Source organism: Vicugna pacos, chromosome 12 (assembly GCF_048564905.1).
Source record: "Vicugna pacos chromosome 12, VicPac4, whole genome shotgun sequence".
In the NCBI taxonomy this organism is placed as follows: Eukaryota; Metazoa; Chordata; class Mammalia; order Artiodactyla; family Camelidae; genus Vicugna; species Vicugna pacos.
The window spans coordinates 21,911,733-21,930,346 of record NC_132998.1 but is presented as its reverse complement, the minus strand read 5'-3'; the positions used below and the strand labels follow the sequence as shown (position 1 = coordinate 21,930,346).

General features: G+C 42.6%; 1 protein-coding gene across 4 annotated transcripts in view; it reads right to left on the bottom strand.

The window, feature by feature from the left end:
- Positions 1 to 2,323: 2,323 nt before the first annotated feature.
- The window catches only part of TBC1D30 (TBC1 domain family member 30), a 69,112-nt gene continuing 52,821 nt past the window's right edge, over positions 2,324 to 18,614 (bottom strand). For 2 of the 4 annotated variants that reach the window (XM_072973010.1, XM_072973012.1), the window contains 4 exons: positions 14,020 to 14,132; positions 12,209 to 12,348; positions 9,664 to 9,870; positions 2,324 to 6,248 (listed from right to left, as the gene is read on the bottom strand). In XM_072973010.1, coding sequence (XP_072829111.1) covers positions 5,479 to 6,248; positions 9,664 to 9,870; positions 12,209 to 12,348; positions 14,020 to 14,132 — 1,230 coding nt within the window. In that variant the 3' untranslated portion in view covers positions 2,324 to 5,478. The remainder of the gene's footprint in view (positions 6,249 to 9,663; positions 9,871 to 12,208; positions 12,349 to 14,019; positions 14,133 to 18,614) is intronic. The other 2 variants (XM_072973011.1, XM_072973013.1) reach the window with 1 other exon arrangement.

The window sequence follows — 18,614 nt, the reverse complement described above, 5'->3', positions numbered from 1 at the left end:
CAGAAGGCAGTGAATGGGAAAGATGGTAGAAAAATAAGGTGGAAAAACAGCTACAGGCCAGAACAAGCTAAGGTAAAGGTTTTAGCTTTTATCCTCCAGACAATGGGGGATCAACTGAAGGATTTTGACCAGAGGAATAGTCTGATCAGTTTCTCATTTTAGAAGGATCATTCCAGCATCAATGGGTAGCCACAGCAACAGAGAGAGGTGGGATGGGGTGGAAGAGACTAGTTGAAAGACCATTAAAATAGGTTGACCAGTGGTTGCCAAACCTAATTCAGTATCAAAATTTCCAGGGGAGGTTTTTTGTTTTGCTGTTGCTTTGTTTTGTTTTAATAGATTTCTAGACTTCCCAGGGGCTAGGAGACAACTGGGTTGAGATATTACCTAATTCTCACCCAGAGAGCTGTCAGCCCCTTTGGGAAAATGATCCACCTCTCTCGCAGTGATCAGCACTGCCTAAAGAAAAACTAGAAGTGTTATAGGAATATGGAGAAGGAATGTAGATATAAAGAAACAGTCACATTTCTGGGGTTTTAAACTTAAAAAGAAGACTCTGAAGGGCCCTGAGATGCAGAGTGGAGCAATCAAAAAAGGTTTGCCTGTGCTGGAAGGAAGGAAGAGAATGGGACAGAGCATGACTTTGCAGAAGGTCATTGGGCTTGATCAGAGCTGAGCACCAGAAAAGAAGTAGACTCAGCTTCAGGAGAGAGCCAGCAGGGAACCTCATGGGAGCTGATCCAACCCCAACAGTCTATGGGTCTCCATTCAGTCCCCATTTGTTTGAGTATAGGTGCCTTTGTGGCAGACACACTGCATGGTCCTGCTTTTAGCCGTTATCCAGTGAGGGCCTCCCATGCATGGCTGTATCCCAGTGACCCTGACTCCAGACTTGGCCGAAACTGTCATCTGAACAGCTGCGTGTGGATGATAAATAACTGCCATTTCAGTAACGCAGATACTCATGGGTCATTGCCCTTCCAACCTATGGGTGAACCATAATTCACTCAACCATTTCCCCTATTCTCAGATGTTTCCATTATTTCCAAATGTCCTCTAGTAAATTTAACACTGCAATGAAAATTTGCACATAAAACCTTAACTGCTATCATTTCCAACTCTAAAATGTCTACTATTCTTTGATGAAACCTTGGTACTTTCTCAAGCTCAAGATACCAAGTCCCAAGGACTAGCCTTTCCTTCTCAAAGGATGCAATTAGAGATCATTTGATAAATTTTAATATTTGTTGGTTTGTTTTTTCTTAAACCCATGGTGAGCAAAGAATAAAAGATATTTTCCTTAACCTGCTAAAAGATACCTACCAGGAATCTCGGCAAACATCTTACTTAAAGGTTTTCTTAGAAGGTAGGAATGAAATATGAATGCCCATTATCACGGCTTCTATCAATGCTGGAGGTCCCAGGGGGGAAAAAAGAAACTACTGCCTCATCCAGAGGTGTAGGAAAACAGGCATTCTCATAGACTGCTTGTATCTTAAGTTCAATCTTTAAGGATGGCAATTTGACTATATACATATATATTTGTTTTTTAAATGCACATACTTACTGACCCTGCAACTCCACCTTGATGAACATACCCTAAGAAAAGTCTTAGGGCTGTACACAGAGATATAAGTATTAGGGTCTTCTCTCCAGCACTGCCTACAACCAAAGCCACCTGTCTGAGATACACACTACCATACATAAAGTAGGTAATCAGCAAGCATTGACCATATACCACAGGAAACTATATTCAATATCTTATAACAACCTATAATGGAAAACTGTACAAATACAGATAGATGTGTACAACCAAATCAGCTTGATGTACACCTGAAACTAACACAATATCGTAAATCAGCTATACTTCAACTTAGAGAAAAACCACCTGGTTGACAATGAGGCACTGGATATGTGAATTCTGGCATGAACACATTATGAAATACTAGCCCCTGAGAATGATGCTGGGGAGGAGCATATGCTGGAAGCAAAGCTTCAGCTAGTTTCCCCAGTATAACTTTCTGCAGAGAGTGGCATGGGTGTACACACACACACAGAGAAGAACATACTGGAAAGACCCATGCTAGGATACCAGTGATTCTTTGTGCCGTTTTTCAATTTTTTTTTTAAAACCTGTCACTTTTCTAATTAAGAAACATATTTAAAATGCTGCCTCAGATGATGGCTGTGGGCAGCAAAAGAAAGTGGCACAGAAAGAGTGAAGGGAGATTGTGTGAGGGGAGACGGCAGCAGCTCTAAGCCGGACCACGGCTCTCTGTTCATCTAGAAGCCATAAGACCAAAAAGCTACATTATGTCCTTATTGCTCGGTTTTATTATAACAAAGAAAAATGACAGATCTACATGTAGCTTTAATACACAAACATACATTCACACACATATAGACATTCTTGAGGAAACTTCTTATTTATATTCAGAACCCATCATTCTGCCAAGTCCTTGGCAGATCATAGGCCACCCTGCAACCCAGATGGACTTTACTGGGCTGTTTCCTTGGTTCACATGACCCAGGCGGGGTTAAGCTGAAGAGAAAAGAGAAGGGGGTGGGGAATGTCACAACAGCATTCGTCGCATGCGCTCAGATAAAAACAAAAAAAGTCACAATAGCTACAACCATGAGAATATTTATGCATATATCTTTGTAATCAATACAGTTCTTCAGAACAAGAGAGACCAAAAAAGGGAATACAACAGTCCAGTTACAGCCCTATAGGTTGACATTACAATCTAGGTTTAGATTATCTGGAGGCTTTTCAAAGAGGACCGAGGTGCAGAGACATCTGGAGCTGACTCCCGACGTAAATGCTGACAGGGCACAGACATTTCTAAACAATAAAGAAACCACTACTTGGTAAGTACTCCTGGTGCTGGCATACAGTGTCCAATACAAAGGAAGGTGAAAGTCCTTAGTGTTCTTCGTACATGCTGTGTGGTAGAGGCGACAGCAGAGTTCTTTATTTCCTAAAGTCGGCAAAGTTCATAAAGTGACTAATTCACATGGTGATGACATAGTACAAGCATGCACTTTAACGGTACAGAGTGCTTTAACAGGAATCTGTCGGTTTTTAAAATCCCAGCAAGGTCATTTTTACTTCAAAGGACTATTATCGTTTCAGTCATTTTATTCATTCATTCAGCAGATACTTCTTGCAAACCACGTGCCATCTCATCCATCCCTTTCTCAGGAAGACCAACACCGGGAAACTGGTACAGCAGGTGCTCCTAACCCTAAGAGCGGGTGGTAGACAGTGATGCACAATCCTCAGAACTGTAGTAAGTGGCTACACCGCATTACCCGTGTCCCTGAACCCGGAACCTCTGGGAGCTGGGAACTTGGAGCTGACTCAAGAGAAGAAAGAACAATTCTCTATTCAAGTCAGACATCCCTCAAGGAGGACATGACTATTCTGACTCACTTGAGGCAGGGGAGGAGAAAAGAATATAAGGTGGAATCATTCTTAGCTGTAAAGTGTAGCAGATAGAAGAAAACTGTGTCATTTGCTTAACTTTAGAAAAGGCAGTGGGTCTCAGCCCAGAGTGGGGGGAGGGGCATATGCAAATTAATCCCGACTCTCCACCTACACACCCTCCTCAAGACACAGGCTGTGGGCGTGGCTGCTTTTTAAGAAGCTGCATACTAACTTCGGATGGTATAGAATTCAAGATCAAAACCGCAATAACTTATTAGTCATATTTTCCATCTTCAGTTCTTTGGCGGGCAAAAACACCACAAAAGGGGTAACTCTTCTTCTCGCGCATCATTCTTGTGTTTTCTGTTCAAAAAAGCCCGCACAACAGCATTCTTATACAAACTTCACACGTTATATTTATATAAAAATTAGTACCTCTCATAGTAAAAACCCTTCCTAAAACTGCAGCTTTGGTTTCCAAATTAGCAATCCAGTTAAGCTGAAATCAATATTGACCACATCAACAAAATACCTGCAAGCCTGGCCAAGGTTTTTGAGAAGAGGATGAAGATGCTGAGTCTATTCTTCTAGTGATGGTGGGAGGAGGGGATTGAGGAGTGAGCCTTTAGTCCAGCCAAATAGCAGCTACATAAAGCATTCTTAAAATGAACCACCTTTTCAGGTAAGAAGGTCAGAGCTGGTTTTATGAAACGCCATCACAGGACTCTGTACCATCTGGAGAAAGGTTCTTGGAGTCAGGAGGGAGTGCAGCGAATGGTTTTCCAGTCTTGGTTTCTAAAACCTACGTAGCCAATGCATTTGTGTATAAAGAGCATGAAACCCGCCGATTGCACCGGAGGGAGTGTGGCTGAGTCACACTGAGTACCGGGAATACTGACCTTGAGTATCTGAAGTGCTACTTCCCCTCTGTGCAGCTCAGAACTCCCATCTGCATCGTGGGGATAACAGGTGGTGTCTCTGACCCGCTGGGACGAGGGGAGGAACGGGTGAGAGAGAGCCAGAAAGCACTGGGGCCTTCTACAGGGAAAGGCAGTGTTCCAATAACAAAGTACCTCAATCAAGAAAAAGCACAAAATTCAAGTAACAGTTGTAGGTGCTATGTTCTGGCTTTTGAGCAGAGGCTTCCTGCATCTGCAGTGGAGAGCTGGTAGGTAAATGAGCTGCGTGGCACAGGATGCCAGACAAGCTCCATGTAGAGCCCATTAATCACCCCACCACTGAGGACCAAAACTCTCCTTAAGAGGAGAACGCCAACCTCGGGGAAAGCTTAGTGGAATTAGCAAGCTGCTCAGAGCACTTGCTTAATGCCTATCCCATTTGTGTCCTCTGCGTAAGATCTTCAAGTTGGTGGTCGACTTTCATTTCAACAGATAAAGGTTTTCTTCATTTTGCAGGCGGAAATAGAAGGTGAAAGAAAGGCTGTCTAGATTTTTCTCCTGCACCTTGGTGGAAGGATAAAAACCAGTTTTGAGACTGGCTGAAAGAAACTACAGAAGGAAACACACACACATACAAACATTCCCCTCAGTAGGGCATGAAGAGAGAAATGGGAAGTTTTTTTTGCAACTAAGAAACTTACTTTCTTGTTACAGCTTCTGACCTAGCAAGCTGGTGTGTGCATGCTTGAGTATTGAAAACACCCAGAGAACTGGAAGGTTTTGGGGAGGGGGTAGTCACGGGGATCCCGCAGGCCCTCAGAACAGGAGAAAGGAAAAGGGGTTAACAGTCTAGATACAAAGTCTTTTTTCAACAGCTCACAATGAAAAGTTGGAAAAACTTCACACGTTAAAACCACAATTATTTATTTCACCACAAGAACCCACTGTATTAGTGACTGGTGGATGGGAAGATGTTCCCATTCTAGCTCCCATTATAAAACTTCCAATTCCATCTTTATAGACTGTTGCTCATCTCTGAACCAATCTATTCGTGTTCACTGGACAAGTGACGCTCTTCTGAAGCCACTGCGCCGGAATCCTCCCGCCACCGTGAAGCGGTGAAGGCAGGTACGCAGTTTCTGAGAGACGTCACCGTTTCCTCGTGCCGCTGTTCCCGCCGCTGGGCTTGCTGAAGCTCCTGCTCATGTGAGGGAAGTGCACGGTTGGGGTTCTTTCCGTAGGACCGTATAATCCCAAATTCCTGGCAGTGGCGGACTTCCGCAGCGGCTTGACGCTGGGGAAGGGGCTGAAGATGGGGGGTTTCGGGGGGCCGCCCTGGGGAGACTTGCGGGTGGCCTTGTTTTCTCCAGGTGCGTCGGGCGGCTCCGGGATGTGCACGCTGGGCTCGGGGCCAGCAGCATCCTCCATCGGGTTCAGTTCCAAGGCTTCTAACTTCACCTGGACCGCGGACACATCGGCATCGGCATCCCCGAACACTGGCTCCGGGGACTGCCCTTCGATGGTCCTCCCCGGGCCCCCGTCGGAGCTGCCGCCTCCCCTTCCAGCTGTCGCGGCACAATCGGAGGAAAAGGCCTCCGCGGCGCCCAGGTTGTGAGTCTTGCCGCCCTCATTCTGCTCTTGGATCAGCCCGATGGTGTCCCCGCAGCCCAGCGGACTCTTGGTCCTTGTCGCATTCTTTTTGTGGACCCGGATGTGAGTCCGCCACGGAGAATTGAGCTTCGTCTTAAGATCTTCGTAGGGGGCAGGAGATACTTTGCCTCCTGTGTGGCCCGGGATGTGGATGACAGCATTCTTGGCTGCTCTGTGGGACAATTTCATCTTCTTTCCTAAAAGAAGGTGGTTTATAACTGGAGAGCTGTTTACCTGAGACGGGAGAATGCTGGTCACTGGCCCTTTGTCTGAAAGAAACGTTGAAAGGTTGTGTGAAAACGTACCACAGAGACAGACAGCCATCACTGAACAGGAGTCACGAACAGGTTGTCCCCAGATCCCACATGTTTCCCAGGTATGGGGCAGAGTTGTGAAACTGAAGGCAGCAGGAACTGAATTCAATCCTAGAGCCTGGGGTACCAATTCCTTCCTTTTCAAAGAGGAGGAGACAAGGGGCCAAGAATACAAAAAGGAACAGACTGACCCCTTATTACTAAGTAGAATCCAGACTCCCGAATGCTTTTTATGAAGAGCTTTTTGTCTCTGAGAAGCAGCCTCGGAAGTCTCGTATCTAGGAAATCTTTGAAGATTTTTTAAAACAATAAGCCAAGCATTACGACCATATGGATTACCAGCTGTCAGCTTCCAAGATGTAGGAAAACAACACACTGCATATTATTAAGTGAGAGACAGCAAAATGAGAGAAGTGCTAAGAAGGTGGTAAAAATGCAGTGAAGTCACAGCTACCCAGTGCCTGGTCTCAGGTGTCCTCAATGGACGTTTGAAAGCAAACTGAAAGCTGGAAAGCACCAAAAGCTGTGTTCTCCTGGAAGGCACTGTTGATAGTATTACGGTCCTCCTGTGGTTGTGACCAAGCCTCTACTTCCCATGAAGCTTCAACACTCATGGCCCTGGGGATGGCGGCAGCAAGGCGCTCGACAGGGAGAAGGCCCCTCCAGCTTCGTGTGAACGACCTTGTCTTGTGGCTGAACTCCCTTCCATGCTTCTCAACTGCTGTCCTCTATCTACCTCTGCTCACAGTCCAATTTTCACTGAAACTCTGACAACTGTTTCCTCTGCACTCTGTCTCCTACTACCTGCCTCGGTCACTTTACTGTCTCTGTGACTGACCTGTCTGCACAGTCCCTCAGCCTGCCCAGTTCCGTCCTAAACATTGCCCCGACCTGCCTCACATGAAAACTATCTAACCCTCCTCTTCTTCTCTTTGACTCTCCCAGCTCTCAGACTCTCGATCTAACTATACCTGGGACTGAACCTCAGAGACTGGTTCCTTGATCCCTCCACCTTCTCGTAACTTCTCAGTGTCTCTCTGGCTCACTTACACCCCTACCCGGCTAGATGTACGGCTGATCACTTGGACCACACCTCACCAATAACCACACATTCCAGACATCCCCATCCCTTTATCACATGTGCCTGCAAAGTGCCACTCTAGATCCACAATGCACATTCTTTCCAAAAAGGGAGCTAATAGCTGCTGGGAGGGGGGAGGGGGGAGGGAATTACACAGGCATGTGGAGTGATACCCCTTCAAAGTCATAACTTCCTGTTTTGTTAGGTCCTCAATCCTCTGAACAAACTTCTTTCTCTCTCTTACTGCTTCCAACGGCCTATCCAAATCTTCACTACTTTAAGCTCCCACCCAACCTTCAACTTATTCCCAAGCAAACAATGTTTCCTCACAAAAACAGAAGCTCTCAGATCTGAAATGCCTTAACTTACTGTCCTCCCTAACCTAAGAAGCTGGAACCTCAACCATCATCCTTACCACCTTCCTTTAAATCTCAGAAGCGAGGACTTTTCTCTCTCGTTTGAGTTCAATCTCTCCACCTGTACTGCTAATCCTATCCTATACCATCTCCTCTAAAACCTTGCTACTCAAAGTGCGATCCCCGCCCAGCAGCAGTGGCATCACCTAGGGCCTTAATGGAAGTGCATAATTTCAGCCCCACCCCACAGCTACTGAAGCAGATTCTCCATTTTAACAGAGCCCCAAGTGATGCATAGTCACACCAAAGTTTGAGAAGCAATGCTCTCGAACTTTGCCTTTGAGCAGCAATCCTTCCCTAAAAAGAACCACGTACACCATGATCTTGAGTAGGGGTCGGCAAGCTTCTCCTGTAAAGGACCAGACTGTAAATATTATAATCACTGCAGCGCAAAAGCAGTCACAGACAACATGTAGACAAATGGGTATGCCTGTGTTCCAGTACAACTTAAATTTTATTTATTGGAGTTTCCAATAAAACTCCAATAAAAACTTACAGAAACAGGCAGCAAGCAGGATTTGACCTCCAGACCACAGTTTGCTGATCCCTGACTAGAGTACAGACACTGGGCTGATATAGTACGCAGAAGCAGTTGTTCACCATCTCACCCAAAGCTTTTTATTTTTTAACACCCTTATTGTGGTACGATTCCTGTAAATTATGCATATTTCAATTTTATGAAGTTGATGCACAATTTTATGAATTTTGATAGATGTATACACCAATGAGACCACCACCACAATCAAGAGAGCTATCATTTCCATCACTCCCCAAGGTCACCAAAAGCTTTTGAAAGCAGATGAAAAAGAACTATATAAAGAATCAGAACGCACAGGGGTCTAGCCCAGGCCTGGCCACTCGCTGTAGCTATATAATCCTAGACAATTGCTAAGCCTTCCTGAATCGCCATTTCCTCAGTTTTTAAAAGGACAGAAGAATATCTGTCCTTGCCCAGATTTAAGAGCAAAAAGGACATGTGCATGCCAATGTTTTGAAAGGTAAAGTGTTATAGCTGTTAGTTTCTTTTGTGATTGCTTATTTAATGATTCAGGATAAACTAAGAATCTTGAAGAAGTTGCCTACTCCTCCCAGATAAGTGGAGGGTAAATTCAGTTTTTGTGCAAGACTAGTCACATGCTCACAAGCCTCTTAAAAACATGTCAAATGTGCATCTTGGTTAGTTCTGGACAGGCATCATTTTCATTAGGATTTCACTTAGAATAAGACAAACCAATTCCCAAATCAGCATATATTAAACAATAAAGCAGATTGTTCATCGGGATTTGGGGAATTTAAAGGAAAAAAGAAGCTTGACAATCCTTGGAAAAGAGCATTTCCAACTGCAGTGCAATCGTGTTCTCAACAGACTCCCAAGACACTGCTAACCCATCGGCGAGGCGCAGTCATGGACCTCTCCTTTCCCCCTGATCACATCTGTTACATTACTACTTACGTGACTAGGGAACAGCTTAATTTACTAGTGTGCAGATGACTAAATTCTGCTTTCAAATGCCTGAAATTTAGGAAGCAATAGCTCTAAAATGTCTCAAGTCCAAGGATTGCATGGCTTTGCAACATTCTAATCATTTGTAAAGCCTTCTCCACAAGCACACATAGTAGAGACGCATTGAATACCATCAGTTGCCCGGTCCTTAGGACCTAAAAAGAAGCCATGGTCTTTTTCTTCTTTAGAGCCTATGGAACAATTAAAAAGTGAGAAGATAAGGAGGCTATTGTGCTGGGCTGTGCCTGCCAGCTGTGCTGGTGGGTGCTGAACCACAGGGCTCAGTCATTCCCAGGCCACCCTGGGAATACTTGGTCTTCCTTTCACAAGACGACGCAGAGTTGAACTTGACTCAGAGAAGCACATTACCTGCCCTGATATACACCTGATGACCCTGCTGCTGCTGCTTCTTTTTAATCCGGGAATATTGCCGCTTCAGCGCATTGATATCCGTGGTCATGCGTTCCATCATCATACTGTTAAAAGCTGCATGGTATTCACTTCGGCAGGAATTGATCGCTCCTGGACTCAGCTCCGCAATGTTATTGGACCTCAGACTCTGGTCCCCATTTGGTTCTGTATTCCAGGGCAGAGAGATACAGAGACAGTGTCACTGGAGGAGAACAGAACTAACTGGGAATCGATCACACTGTATAACCTTGTGTTGCATCTTAACCTCCAGGAAATTCTGAGCCACAAAAAAAAAATGTACACTAGAATTTGCCTAATCCTTGTTTTTATTTGGTCCTGAAAACATTCCTGCATTTTTGTATTAGCCTGTGAGTCTGAACCGAGCTGTCTGGCTTCACTGTTTGATTTTATTACCACTTTGTGTGTTACATGGACATAAAATCAGCCGTTTCCAGATAAAAATCACTGCCATTTTCTAAAATGCCCTTAGAAAAATGTTAACTCCAGAGGTTTAAAGTCAGGGTACAGATTTCCATATGACTGCATGAGGATTTACAAGGGATTAATAGTTTGTAGAGTTTCGTCTGTCATTATAAGCGAGTTTTTAAGTTAAAAATAGCACGACATTCTGTAAGATTATCGAGACTTTAGATCACGGTGTCAATAGAAATGAATGTGTTTATTCATTTAACAAGCATTCCTGACTATCCACCATGTGTGTCATATCTGATGTGGTTTCTGCTCCTGTGACACCCACAACTAGATTTGTCCCTTAAGTAAAACTGAGATTACATCCAAGAAACAGGAATAAGTACTGTGTGAGAGAACATTCATTCACATGCCGCACAGGTAAAAGGGAAATAAAACACGGCTTTTCTAACATAATGTGTAAAACTGGCCTGGGGACAAGCTTTAAAAACAAAAAAGATTAATGAGGGATTTCAAGTATCCTAACATCTGCTGAAAGTGTTATTCAGACAAAGACTGAATACCTGATACACTTTCTTTTTCTTAACTAAAAATACTTCTCTAAAGAGAGGAAAATTAAAAGGAGACTAGCTAATGTGAACTAAAGTAAAAACAACAAAGAAAGATAATGACAAAACGTTGGAGAAAGTGATTATGTCATCCTAGAGCACAGACCTGCCCAGGAAGAACCGGGGGAAGTGGAACACAGACGCAGACTACAGAAAGGCAGCTGCAGAAATGTGAAGAGTTAAAAATACACACTGATCCCATGGCTAGAAACCGAAAGCTGAAATTTAGGCAACAAAAGAGGAAGCGGAAGGCATTATAAAATCAACAGGACTCTTGCTGAGTTCAGACTTTTAAAAGCCACTTTAAAAGATGACAGGGGAGTGCATACCAAGGACATACACTCAAAGGCACAAACCGAACCACTAAGCAGGTTCAAACTCAAAACCAGCTGAGGCTTGGAGAACACACTCAAAACTACCACAACCAAAACAACAACAAAACGAACAAACGGGAGAACAAAAAATAAGTCTTCTAAGCAAGAAGAACAAAACCGAGAAAACAGCCCGATGACACTGAGAAGGAAGTGTAAAGCCAGCAGATGGCAAAGAGACTACAGAGGTGCCTGACATCTTTTATTTCTGCCCTTTTCAGCAAAGAGAATGGGCTTCCAAGTAGAAGAGGTAGAATAAATGTCCTAAAGGAAGAGCTGCCACCCAAGACAGGAAAGAACACTCGTGGGAGAACCACGAAGTGCTTCAAGAGTTCGCTACATGGATAATGTACAGACCATGTAAGGGAAAAAAACAAATACAGCATGGCATTCAATTCAGAGGACTGCATTTTAAGAGGGACACTACCAAACTGCAGGACATTTAAGGGAGAATTTACAGAATGTTAAACTTTTTGGAGGTATATATTTAAGAAATTCTGAAAGCTTCGGGGGACATGACAGCTGTCCTCCAGATTTAAAGAGACATCCTGCAGAAGAGGGAGTAGACTGACTTGCTCTGCTTTGTTCTGAAGAGAACTATTAACAGAACTGGCAGGACGAGCTTATCTCTTCAAAACTAGAAACCACGTGCTAAAGAGAGGAATCTAGTAGAATGTCTTCTGAGATAGTAAGTTTCTGGTCACTGAAAATTCAAGTAGAGGCTACCATAATGTTTTAGCTTTAAAGGGTATTTCTATAATGGAAAAGAAGTCAGTGTATAATGAATTCAATTAAATTCAAATAGAATGTTGTAAACACATGCCAGGCTCCGTGCTAAGGACCTGAGCGTACAAAGCTGAATCAGATGAGTGCGAGGCAAAACTGATCAAAAAGAAAAAGAAATATGTATTATGTATGCAACACATAACAGACAGATCCTGCTGAGTGATTAAGTAACAGAGAAGATGCTTTTAATGAAGACCTTTAACAGTGGCAATCAGCTCAGGAAACAATAGGTATTTATAGGACACAATAATTCCCTTGCTCTAGTGAGCCAACACATTGTGATCATCTGAATAGATGCCACCTCTTTACCTTTAACTTGCTTTTGGTATTTCTGCAGTTCAGGAGCCAGGAGCCCACTGAAAGGTCCGAGACACCCCACCACATTAGCAATAGCATCTTCATCATCTGGGTCATTCTCTTCATCACTGTCTCTGACCTTACTGTGTCGTCTTGGAAGACATAAAAGAAGAAAAAGGAATATTCAAAGAAAATAGTGGTATTGTTTTAAAATAAATAACACAGTCACATAATGTAAATGACAAATATATATCATTTAAATGTATATAAAGTCCATCTCCCATTCCTGTCCAAATTGTGCCCTGTCCTTGCCCCACCTAATTTCCACAGGTGGTCATTGTTACTAGTTTCTGATGAATTCTTCAGCTTCTTTATCAGTTAAATAAGTAAATATGACTATAAAGCCTTTTTCTCCTCCTCCTCTTCATCAGTATTAGCATATTGTATGTGAGTACTCTCCTGCACCTTGCTTTTATTCACCTAAAATAAAAATCCATATTCACACACAAAGCTTCTTCCTCTCCTTTTATTTTTTTTTTAACGGCTGCACTGCATTGTATGTTTAATTACTGTATCTATGTATGTATGCACGTAGCCCATGTTGTGGAACCAGGCTGCTAATGATGCACACCTGAGTGATTTTCAATACGCTACTACTACAAACAATGCTGCAATAAATAACCTTATACATACTGTGTTTTGTGTGTGTACAAGTACATTTGTGGGATAATTCAGAAAGGTAGAATTGCTGGGTCAAAGGATATATGCATTAGTAATTGGGGAAGTACTGTCAAATAGCCTGCCCCAGATCCTGGGGTAATGAACCTCTCACCAGCAGAGTGTAGGAGTGTCTGTTCCCCGATAGCCTTAACAGAGTGCACAACAACTTCTGAATTTTTGTCAGTCTGATGGGTGAAGAAAACAGAAGCTCAATCTCGCTTTAAGCTGCATTTCTCTTAGTCCAAGTGATGTTGCCTTTTATGTGAACTACCAATTCTCATCTTTCATAATTTTTCAGTTGGGTGGTCATTTTCTTATTGATTTCTAAGAACTTTATATACGACAGGTATCAGTTACAAATATTTTTCCACAAGTATTTTGGGGTCTGCTTATGAAGGTTTTCTTTTGTTCTGTTTTGGTTTTAGTCACGCAGAAAATTATTTTCAAAGTAACTAATTTTTTTCCTTTATTGTCTTTTTTTTTTTTGAGTCAGTTATTAAGGCCTTCCCAATTCCAAAGAACTGAAGATAAGCCTTCTACATTTTCTTCTGCTAATTTTATTATTTCATTTTTTTCTATTTAATTCTTTCACCTATATGGAATTTCTCCTAATGTACGGTGTAAAGTATGACTCTAATTTTCTTTCTTTCCAGATTGGGTTTCACTGGCACAGAACCATTTACTAAGTAGTGTATCTTTTCACTGTTGATTTGATATGCTACACTTTCATATTCTAAATTCCTGTGTATATATATTTGTCAATTTCTGGTCGGCACAGTATTTTAAATTAGCTCATCTGTCTCTTCAGGCACCAGTTCTACACTTTTTACTGAGATTTTTAATATTTGATATTTTTTAATAAGTTGTAGGGTTGCTAAATATCCCTTCAGTTTATGTTCTAATCTCCTCTGGAAAGTACACTTTTAAAAACCTCCCTCTAGAATTTAAATCAAAACCTCTGAGCAAGAGATACTGAGATTTTAAGTTCCAAACTACTTGGAATGTATTTCTGGGGTTTAACAAATAGTAAGCTACAATAACAAATGAAGGTATTAAGTCTTCCATCATGAAAAAAACAAGGGGGAGAAAAAAAAAGACCTTACCCAGAAACTGAGGTGGGTTTGACTGTGGCTGGGAATGGTGTAATGTTGTAAGTGTATTTTTCCCTCAATTCTGCCAATTGTGGAAAAGGGAATGGAGCCATAGAATAAACAGTCTGAAAAACAAGAATACAATTGCCAAGTCTGAAACAGTGGCCTTAAACAAGTCTCATCAATCCTGTAAAGACATTAAAGTTTTATGATTTGGATGTGAAGAGGAAGATACTGCTTCTTACACAGCAGGTGGAGAGATAACACTTCAGTATCATTTTAGAGAAAGACGAAAGAATACAGATAAAACAACAGTGAGCTCTCAAATCAACCCAGCTGCGTCTAGGGCCCTCCAATTGGTGACCATGGTGGGCAAGTGGGGGCGGTCTGACTTCCTCCTGCTCATTCGACAGATGGGTTAATTCAGAAATTCACAGCTCCCTATTACTTCTCTCACAAAGAACCCATCAGTGCTCTTCATATGTACCACTTATTTTTCAAAGCTTTGCTTGATGATTTTTATAGACATTAAATGTCAGCCTTCCGGATAAAATTAAGTCAAATTAAGTCTAGGGGACAATCTTGTGATCACCCGCAAGCTTTCTCCAAAGATACCACCTTTTCAAATGTCTGTGAATCAGTTCTGGGTGAAAATTGTTAACTGTTATTTTTAAAGAAAAAAAAAGAAAAGAAAAGTGACAGGGTGTTAACAGCACAGGCTGTTAAAAATCTATTAATAAAAATGGGAAAAGCACCTGTGCTTCCTCCAGAATTGCAAGATCATATATCATTCCACCAGCAGGAGGGAAAGCATCTTGTTTGTTCTCTTAACTTTATGAAAATTCAATTGCTCCAAACACATTTCTTCAATCTTTCAGGTTCTTATTCACCAGAAAATGTCTATTAATCACACTAACTCTCTTTCAGTTCTTCCAGGAAGCTGTTCAAATGTCCTGATGACACTTTTCTGGGAAAGTATTTTAAAGTGGTATTTTTCATTTCAGCAGGACCGTTTTTCTGAAGGCTTAGGAGATGTCCAATATTTGCACGGGTAGAAAAAGGAGGGCTCTGAAAGGGGCTTCCTGGCACTGCAGTCTCGCTGCACAGCTCACAGCCACCAGGACAGTCCACTGCAATTCTGATTCTAAACAGCTTGCACATCAGTCCCCAAACTTCATGGTATCCACTAATATCTTAGTGTAATATCCCAGGATTATAAACAAGGAACTGTTGGCTAAAATTCCTTCCCTTCAATTCTCCATTGCTTATTATGCAAAGTTACACAGCTTATGGGGACCACAAAAGTCATTTCATCTCATACATACTTGATTATAGACAGTCTCCAAGTTACAATGGTTCAACTTAAACGATTTTTCGACTTTATGATGGTGCGAAAGCGATACGCATTGAGGAGAAACCATTCTTCAGATTCTGAACTTGGATCTTTCCCTGGGCTATGACATCCTGTAGGTCCTCTCTCATGACCCTGGACAGGGGCAGCAGCCGCAGCTCCCAGGCAGCCACGTGAGCACCAAGGTAAGTAACGCATACATTTACAAACATCCTGTACCCAGACAACCGTTCTGTTTTTCATTTGCAGTATTCAGTAAACTACATGAGATCGTTACAAAATAGGCTGTGTGTTAGATGGGTCTGCCCAACTGTAGGCTAACGTAAGTGTCCTGAGCATGTTTAAGGCAGGTGAGGCTGAGCTGTGATGTTTGGTAGGTTGGGTGTATTAAATGCATTTTTCAACTTACGATGGGTTTATCGGGATGTTACCCCATTGTAAGCCCAGGAAGATCTGTGTACCCAAAAGGCTGAGGAGCAGTACAAACTTACTAACAGTGAACTGTTATCTTAAGTAACCTATAATGAAAAAGCATATGAAAACAAATATATGTATGTATGACTGAAACTTTAAGCTGTACACCAGAAACCGACACATTGTAATTCATTGTAACTTCAATAAAATAAATAAATAAAATAAAATGGGGGGAAAAACATTAAAAAAAAGAAAAGAAAGAAAGGGAAGTACATCTTGCCCTAGCGTAAATGGTCTGGGCTCTCACTAAGCTTCTTCAAGGGCCACTCAGCTAAAGACATTGGACCAAAAAGAACACTGGCTCCACTGAGCTTTTGTTTTCTACTTCTGATCTTCCCTTCCCCATCATTTACTCTTGGTTAGTCCTTCAGCAAATAAATCAGTGTTCCTGAAACAAACGTGCTTATAGTACTTCACATATATTCACTCCCTTGTTTAAAGGTCTCACATGTCGCCAGGCACGTTCACCCCATGAAGGTGAACACCACCACATCACCACAGTCCTCAGGGTACCTGAGAAGCTCTCTGTTTCCAACTGTGAATCGGAGATTTACAACAGATTCCAAGAAAGCAATTTTACTCATCACCTTAGAGCCCAAGTATAGTACACAAATAGAATCTTAGGGTTAGAAAGGAATTTAACCATGATTTAGTTCAACCTCCCTCCCTCCCAAGCAGGAGTTCCCCCTAGAGCATCTCCTACAGATGGTCATAAAGGTACTGCTTAGACACATCCAGTTGCAGGTGAACACAATTTTGCAAGGCAGACAGTTTTCACCCTTGACAGCACTAATTAATCCAACAGTATCCTTCTATTGCCCAAGCATCCACATTCATGTAATTTCCACTCCATCACTGATAGGAAAAAGGGAACACTTCCCGGCATGGGACCACTTTGGATTGGGTTTTTCCAAGCACCTAAAACCCATCTAGCAATTGCATCTAACTCGCTTTTCTCTACGTTGCTCTCAAAGAATTCATGAGAGACTTTGTCAAAAGACTTACTGAAATCCATATACACTATTTCATTGGCATCCTCCCAATCTTTTTTACTCACACTATCATTTTTTTAAAAATGGCCACTGCTAATAAAAGACTGTATGATTTATAGGGAGAAAAAAATCCTGTGGATTATTTTGCATATGGCACCTAGAACTGAAAGAAATGGGGAAGACCAAACAGGGAGAATCCTTTCAGCTCAAAACTAAAGACCTTACATGCAGCCCACGTTTTTCATTTGGAAGTATTTCAGGTTTACTGACAGATTTAAGGTCTACTGTGATTGGATCAGAGCCATTGAATTAATTTGTTTAAAGAGTGAATACAGAAAACAGAGTGGCTCGAAATGACATTCAGCATCTCTCTCCTTAATACTCAACAATGTCAAGGAAAACCAACAAGTCTATTTACTACCCAAGCTACCAACACACACTTAAATAGACACTTACACTTAGGCAGTGCTGGAAAGGAATTACATTTCTCTTTTTCATTATTGACATGCTTTACAAGAAACATGAAAACAGAAGTTGTACCAAATTAGGCTCAGTTCATCTTCACCAGATGTTTTCCTCGGCAGGAGAAAAGCTTCTAGAATGGAATCTAATCAGTCGAGCCACAGCCTAGATGTTTCCTTCTAGGGTTCTCTGAAAGCAGAGTAAAGGAGGGGTTCTCTTTTCTCCTCATCCCAAAGATAGGACATTCCTAGAGGACAAAGATGGCGTATCTCAACATACCTATCATTCGTTCTGGCCGTGTTTAAAGTTTAGCCGAGATAAAATGCTGCTCATTCTTCTAAAGGGGATTTCAGCTTTTAGAAGGACATGTTTTGAGTTAGGTGGAAGCCCTGTTTTGGGTGGTGAGGACAAGCACGAGGCCAGGGCTCGAGCCTGCGTCCCAGTTCTGGGTCTGCCACCAGTCAACCTAAGAATCTGGCAAGATGCTCACTCTCCTCGTCTTAGTTTCCCCTCTGTAAAGTGACAGAGTCAGGTGAGTGCGTCTTTAAGCTTCTTTCAAACCAGCATTTCTCTAAGTGGTATCTCAAAGCCACTTGCATCAGAACCACCCGTGGGCCAAATATCTGTCCTTTAATAGGCATTCCCCTCCAAGAGAGAGAACGAGGGATGAAGCAACAGCCCAGATCTGTGAGAGGAGCTGGAATCCGAGCACAGAAGTCAGGGTCAGATAGAGCACTCCCTCCTCTGAGCCAGACAGGAAGGACGGAAGAAGAGATGAGAAGGCAAAGAACAGTTGGAAGCCAGAGGAGGTGGCTGGTCTTCACAAAGAATTGGGCAGCTGTCTGCTAAGAGCCAAGGATTCCGAGCAGGAGCTGCAGGTGCCAGGAAATGAACAAAGGAGTGGAACCTCTTCACGGCTCAAGCCCTAAATCAGGGCCTGAATCTTTGTTTTCTGATCTGTTGACTGGGCCCCAGCACCGAAAAATGACCTCAGGCACGGAACCCAACATGAAAGCTGCAACCAAGAAAAAGGAGAGAGAAGCCACGGAGAAGGAGGGAACTCGGGCCCAAGGTCAGCCTTGGACAAGACCCACTGTTGGCCAGTGGGCGGGAGGAAGGAAGAGCCAGGAAGAGAAGCAGCAGTTGGAAGCATGGAGGGGTGTGGGGAGACTGAGACAAAAATCATGATATAGAACCTAACAGAAGAGAGGCTTGTAACAAAGCTGCTATCTCTTCCATACTCACTGCCAGTGTTAATGACTTGGCAAATACCACGTTGAGCTACAGTAACATGCCACAAAATAACCACACGCTTCACGTCTTCTATT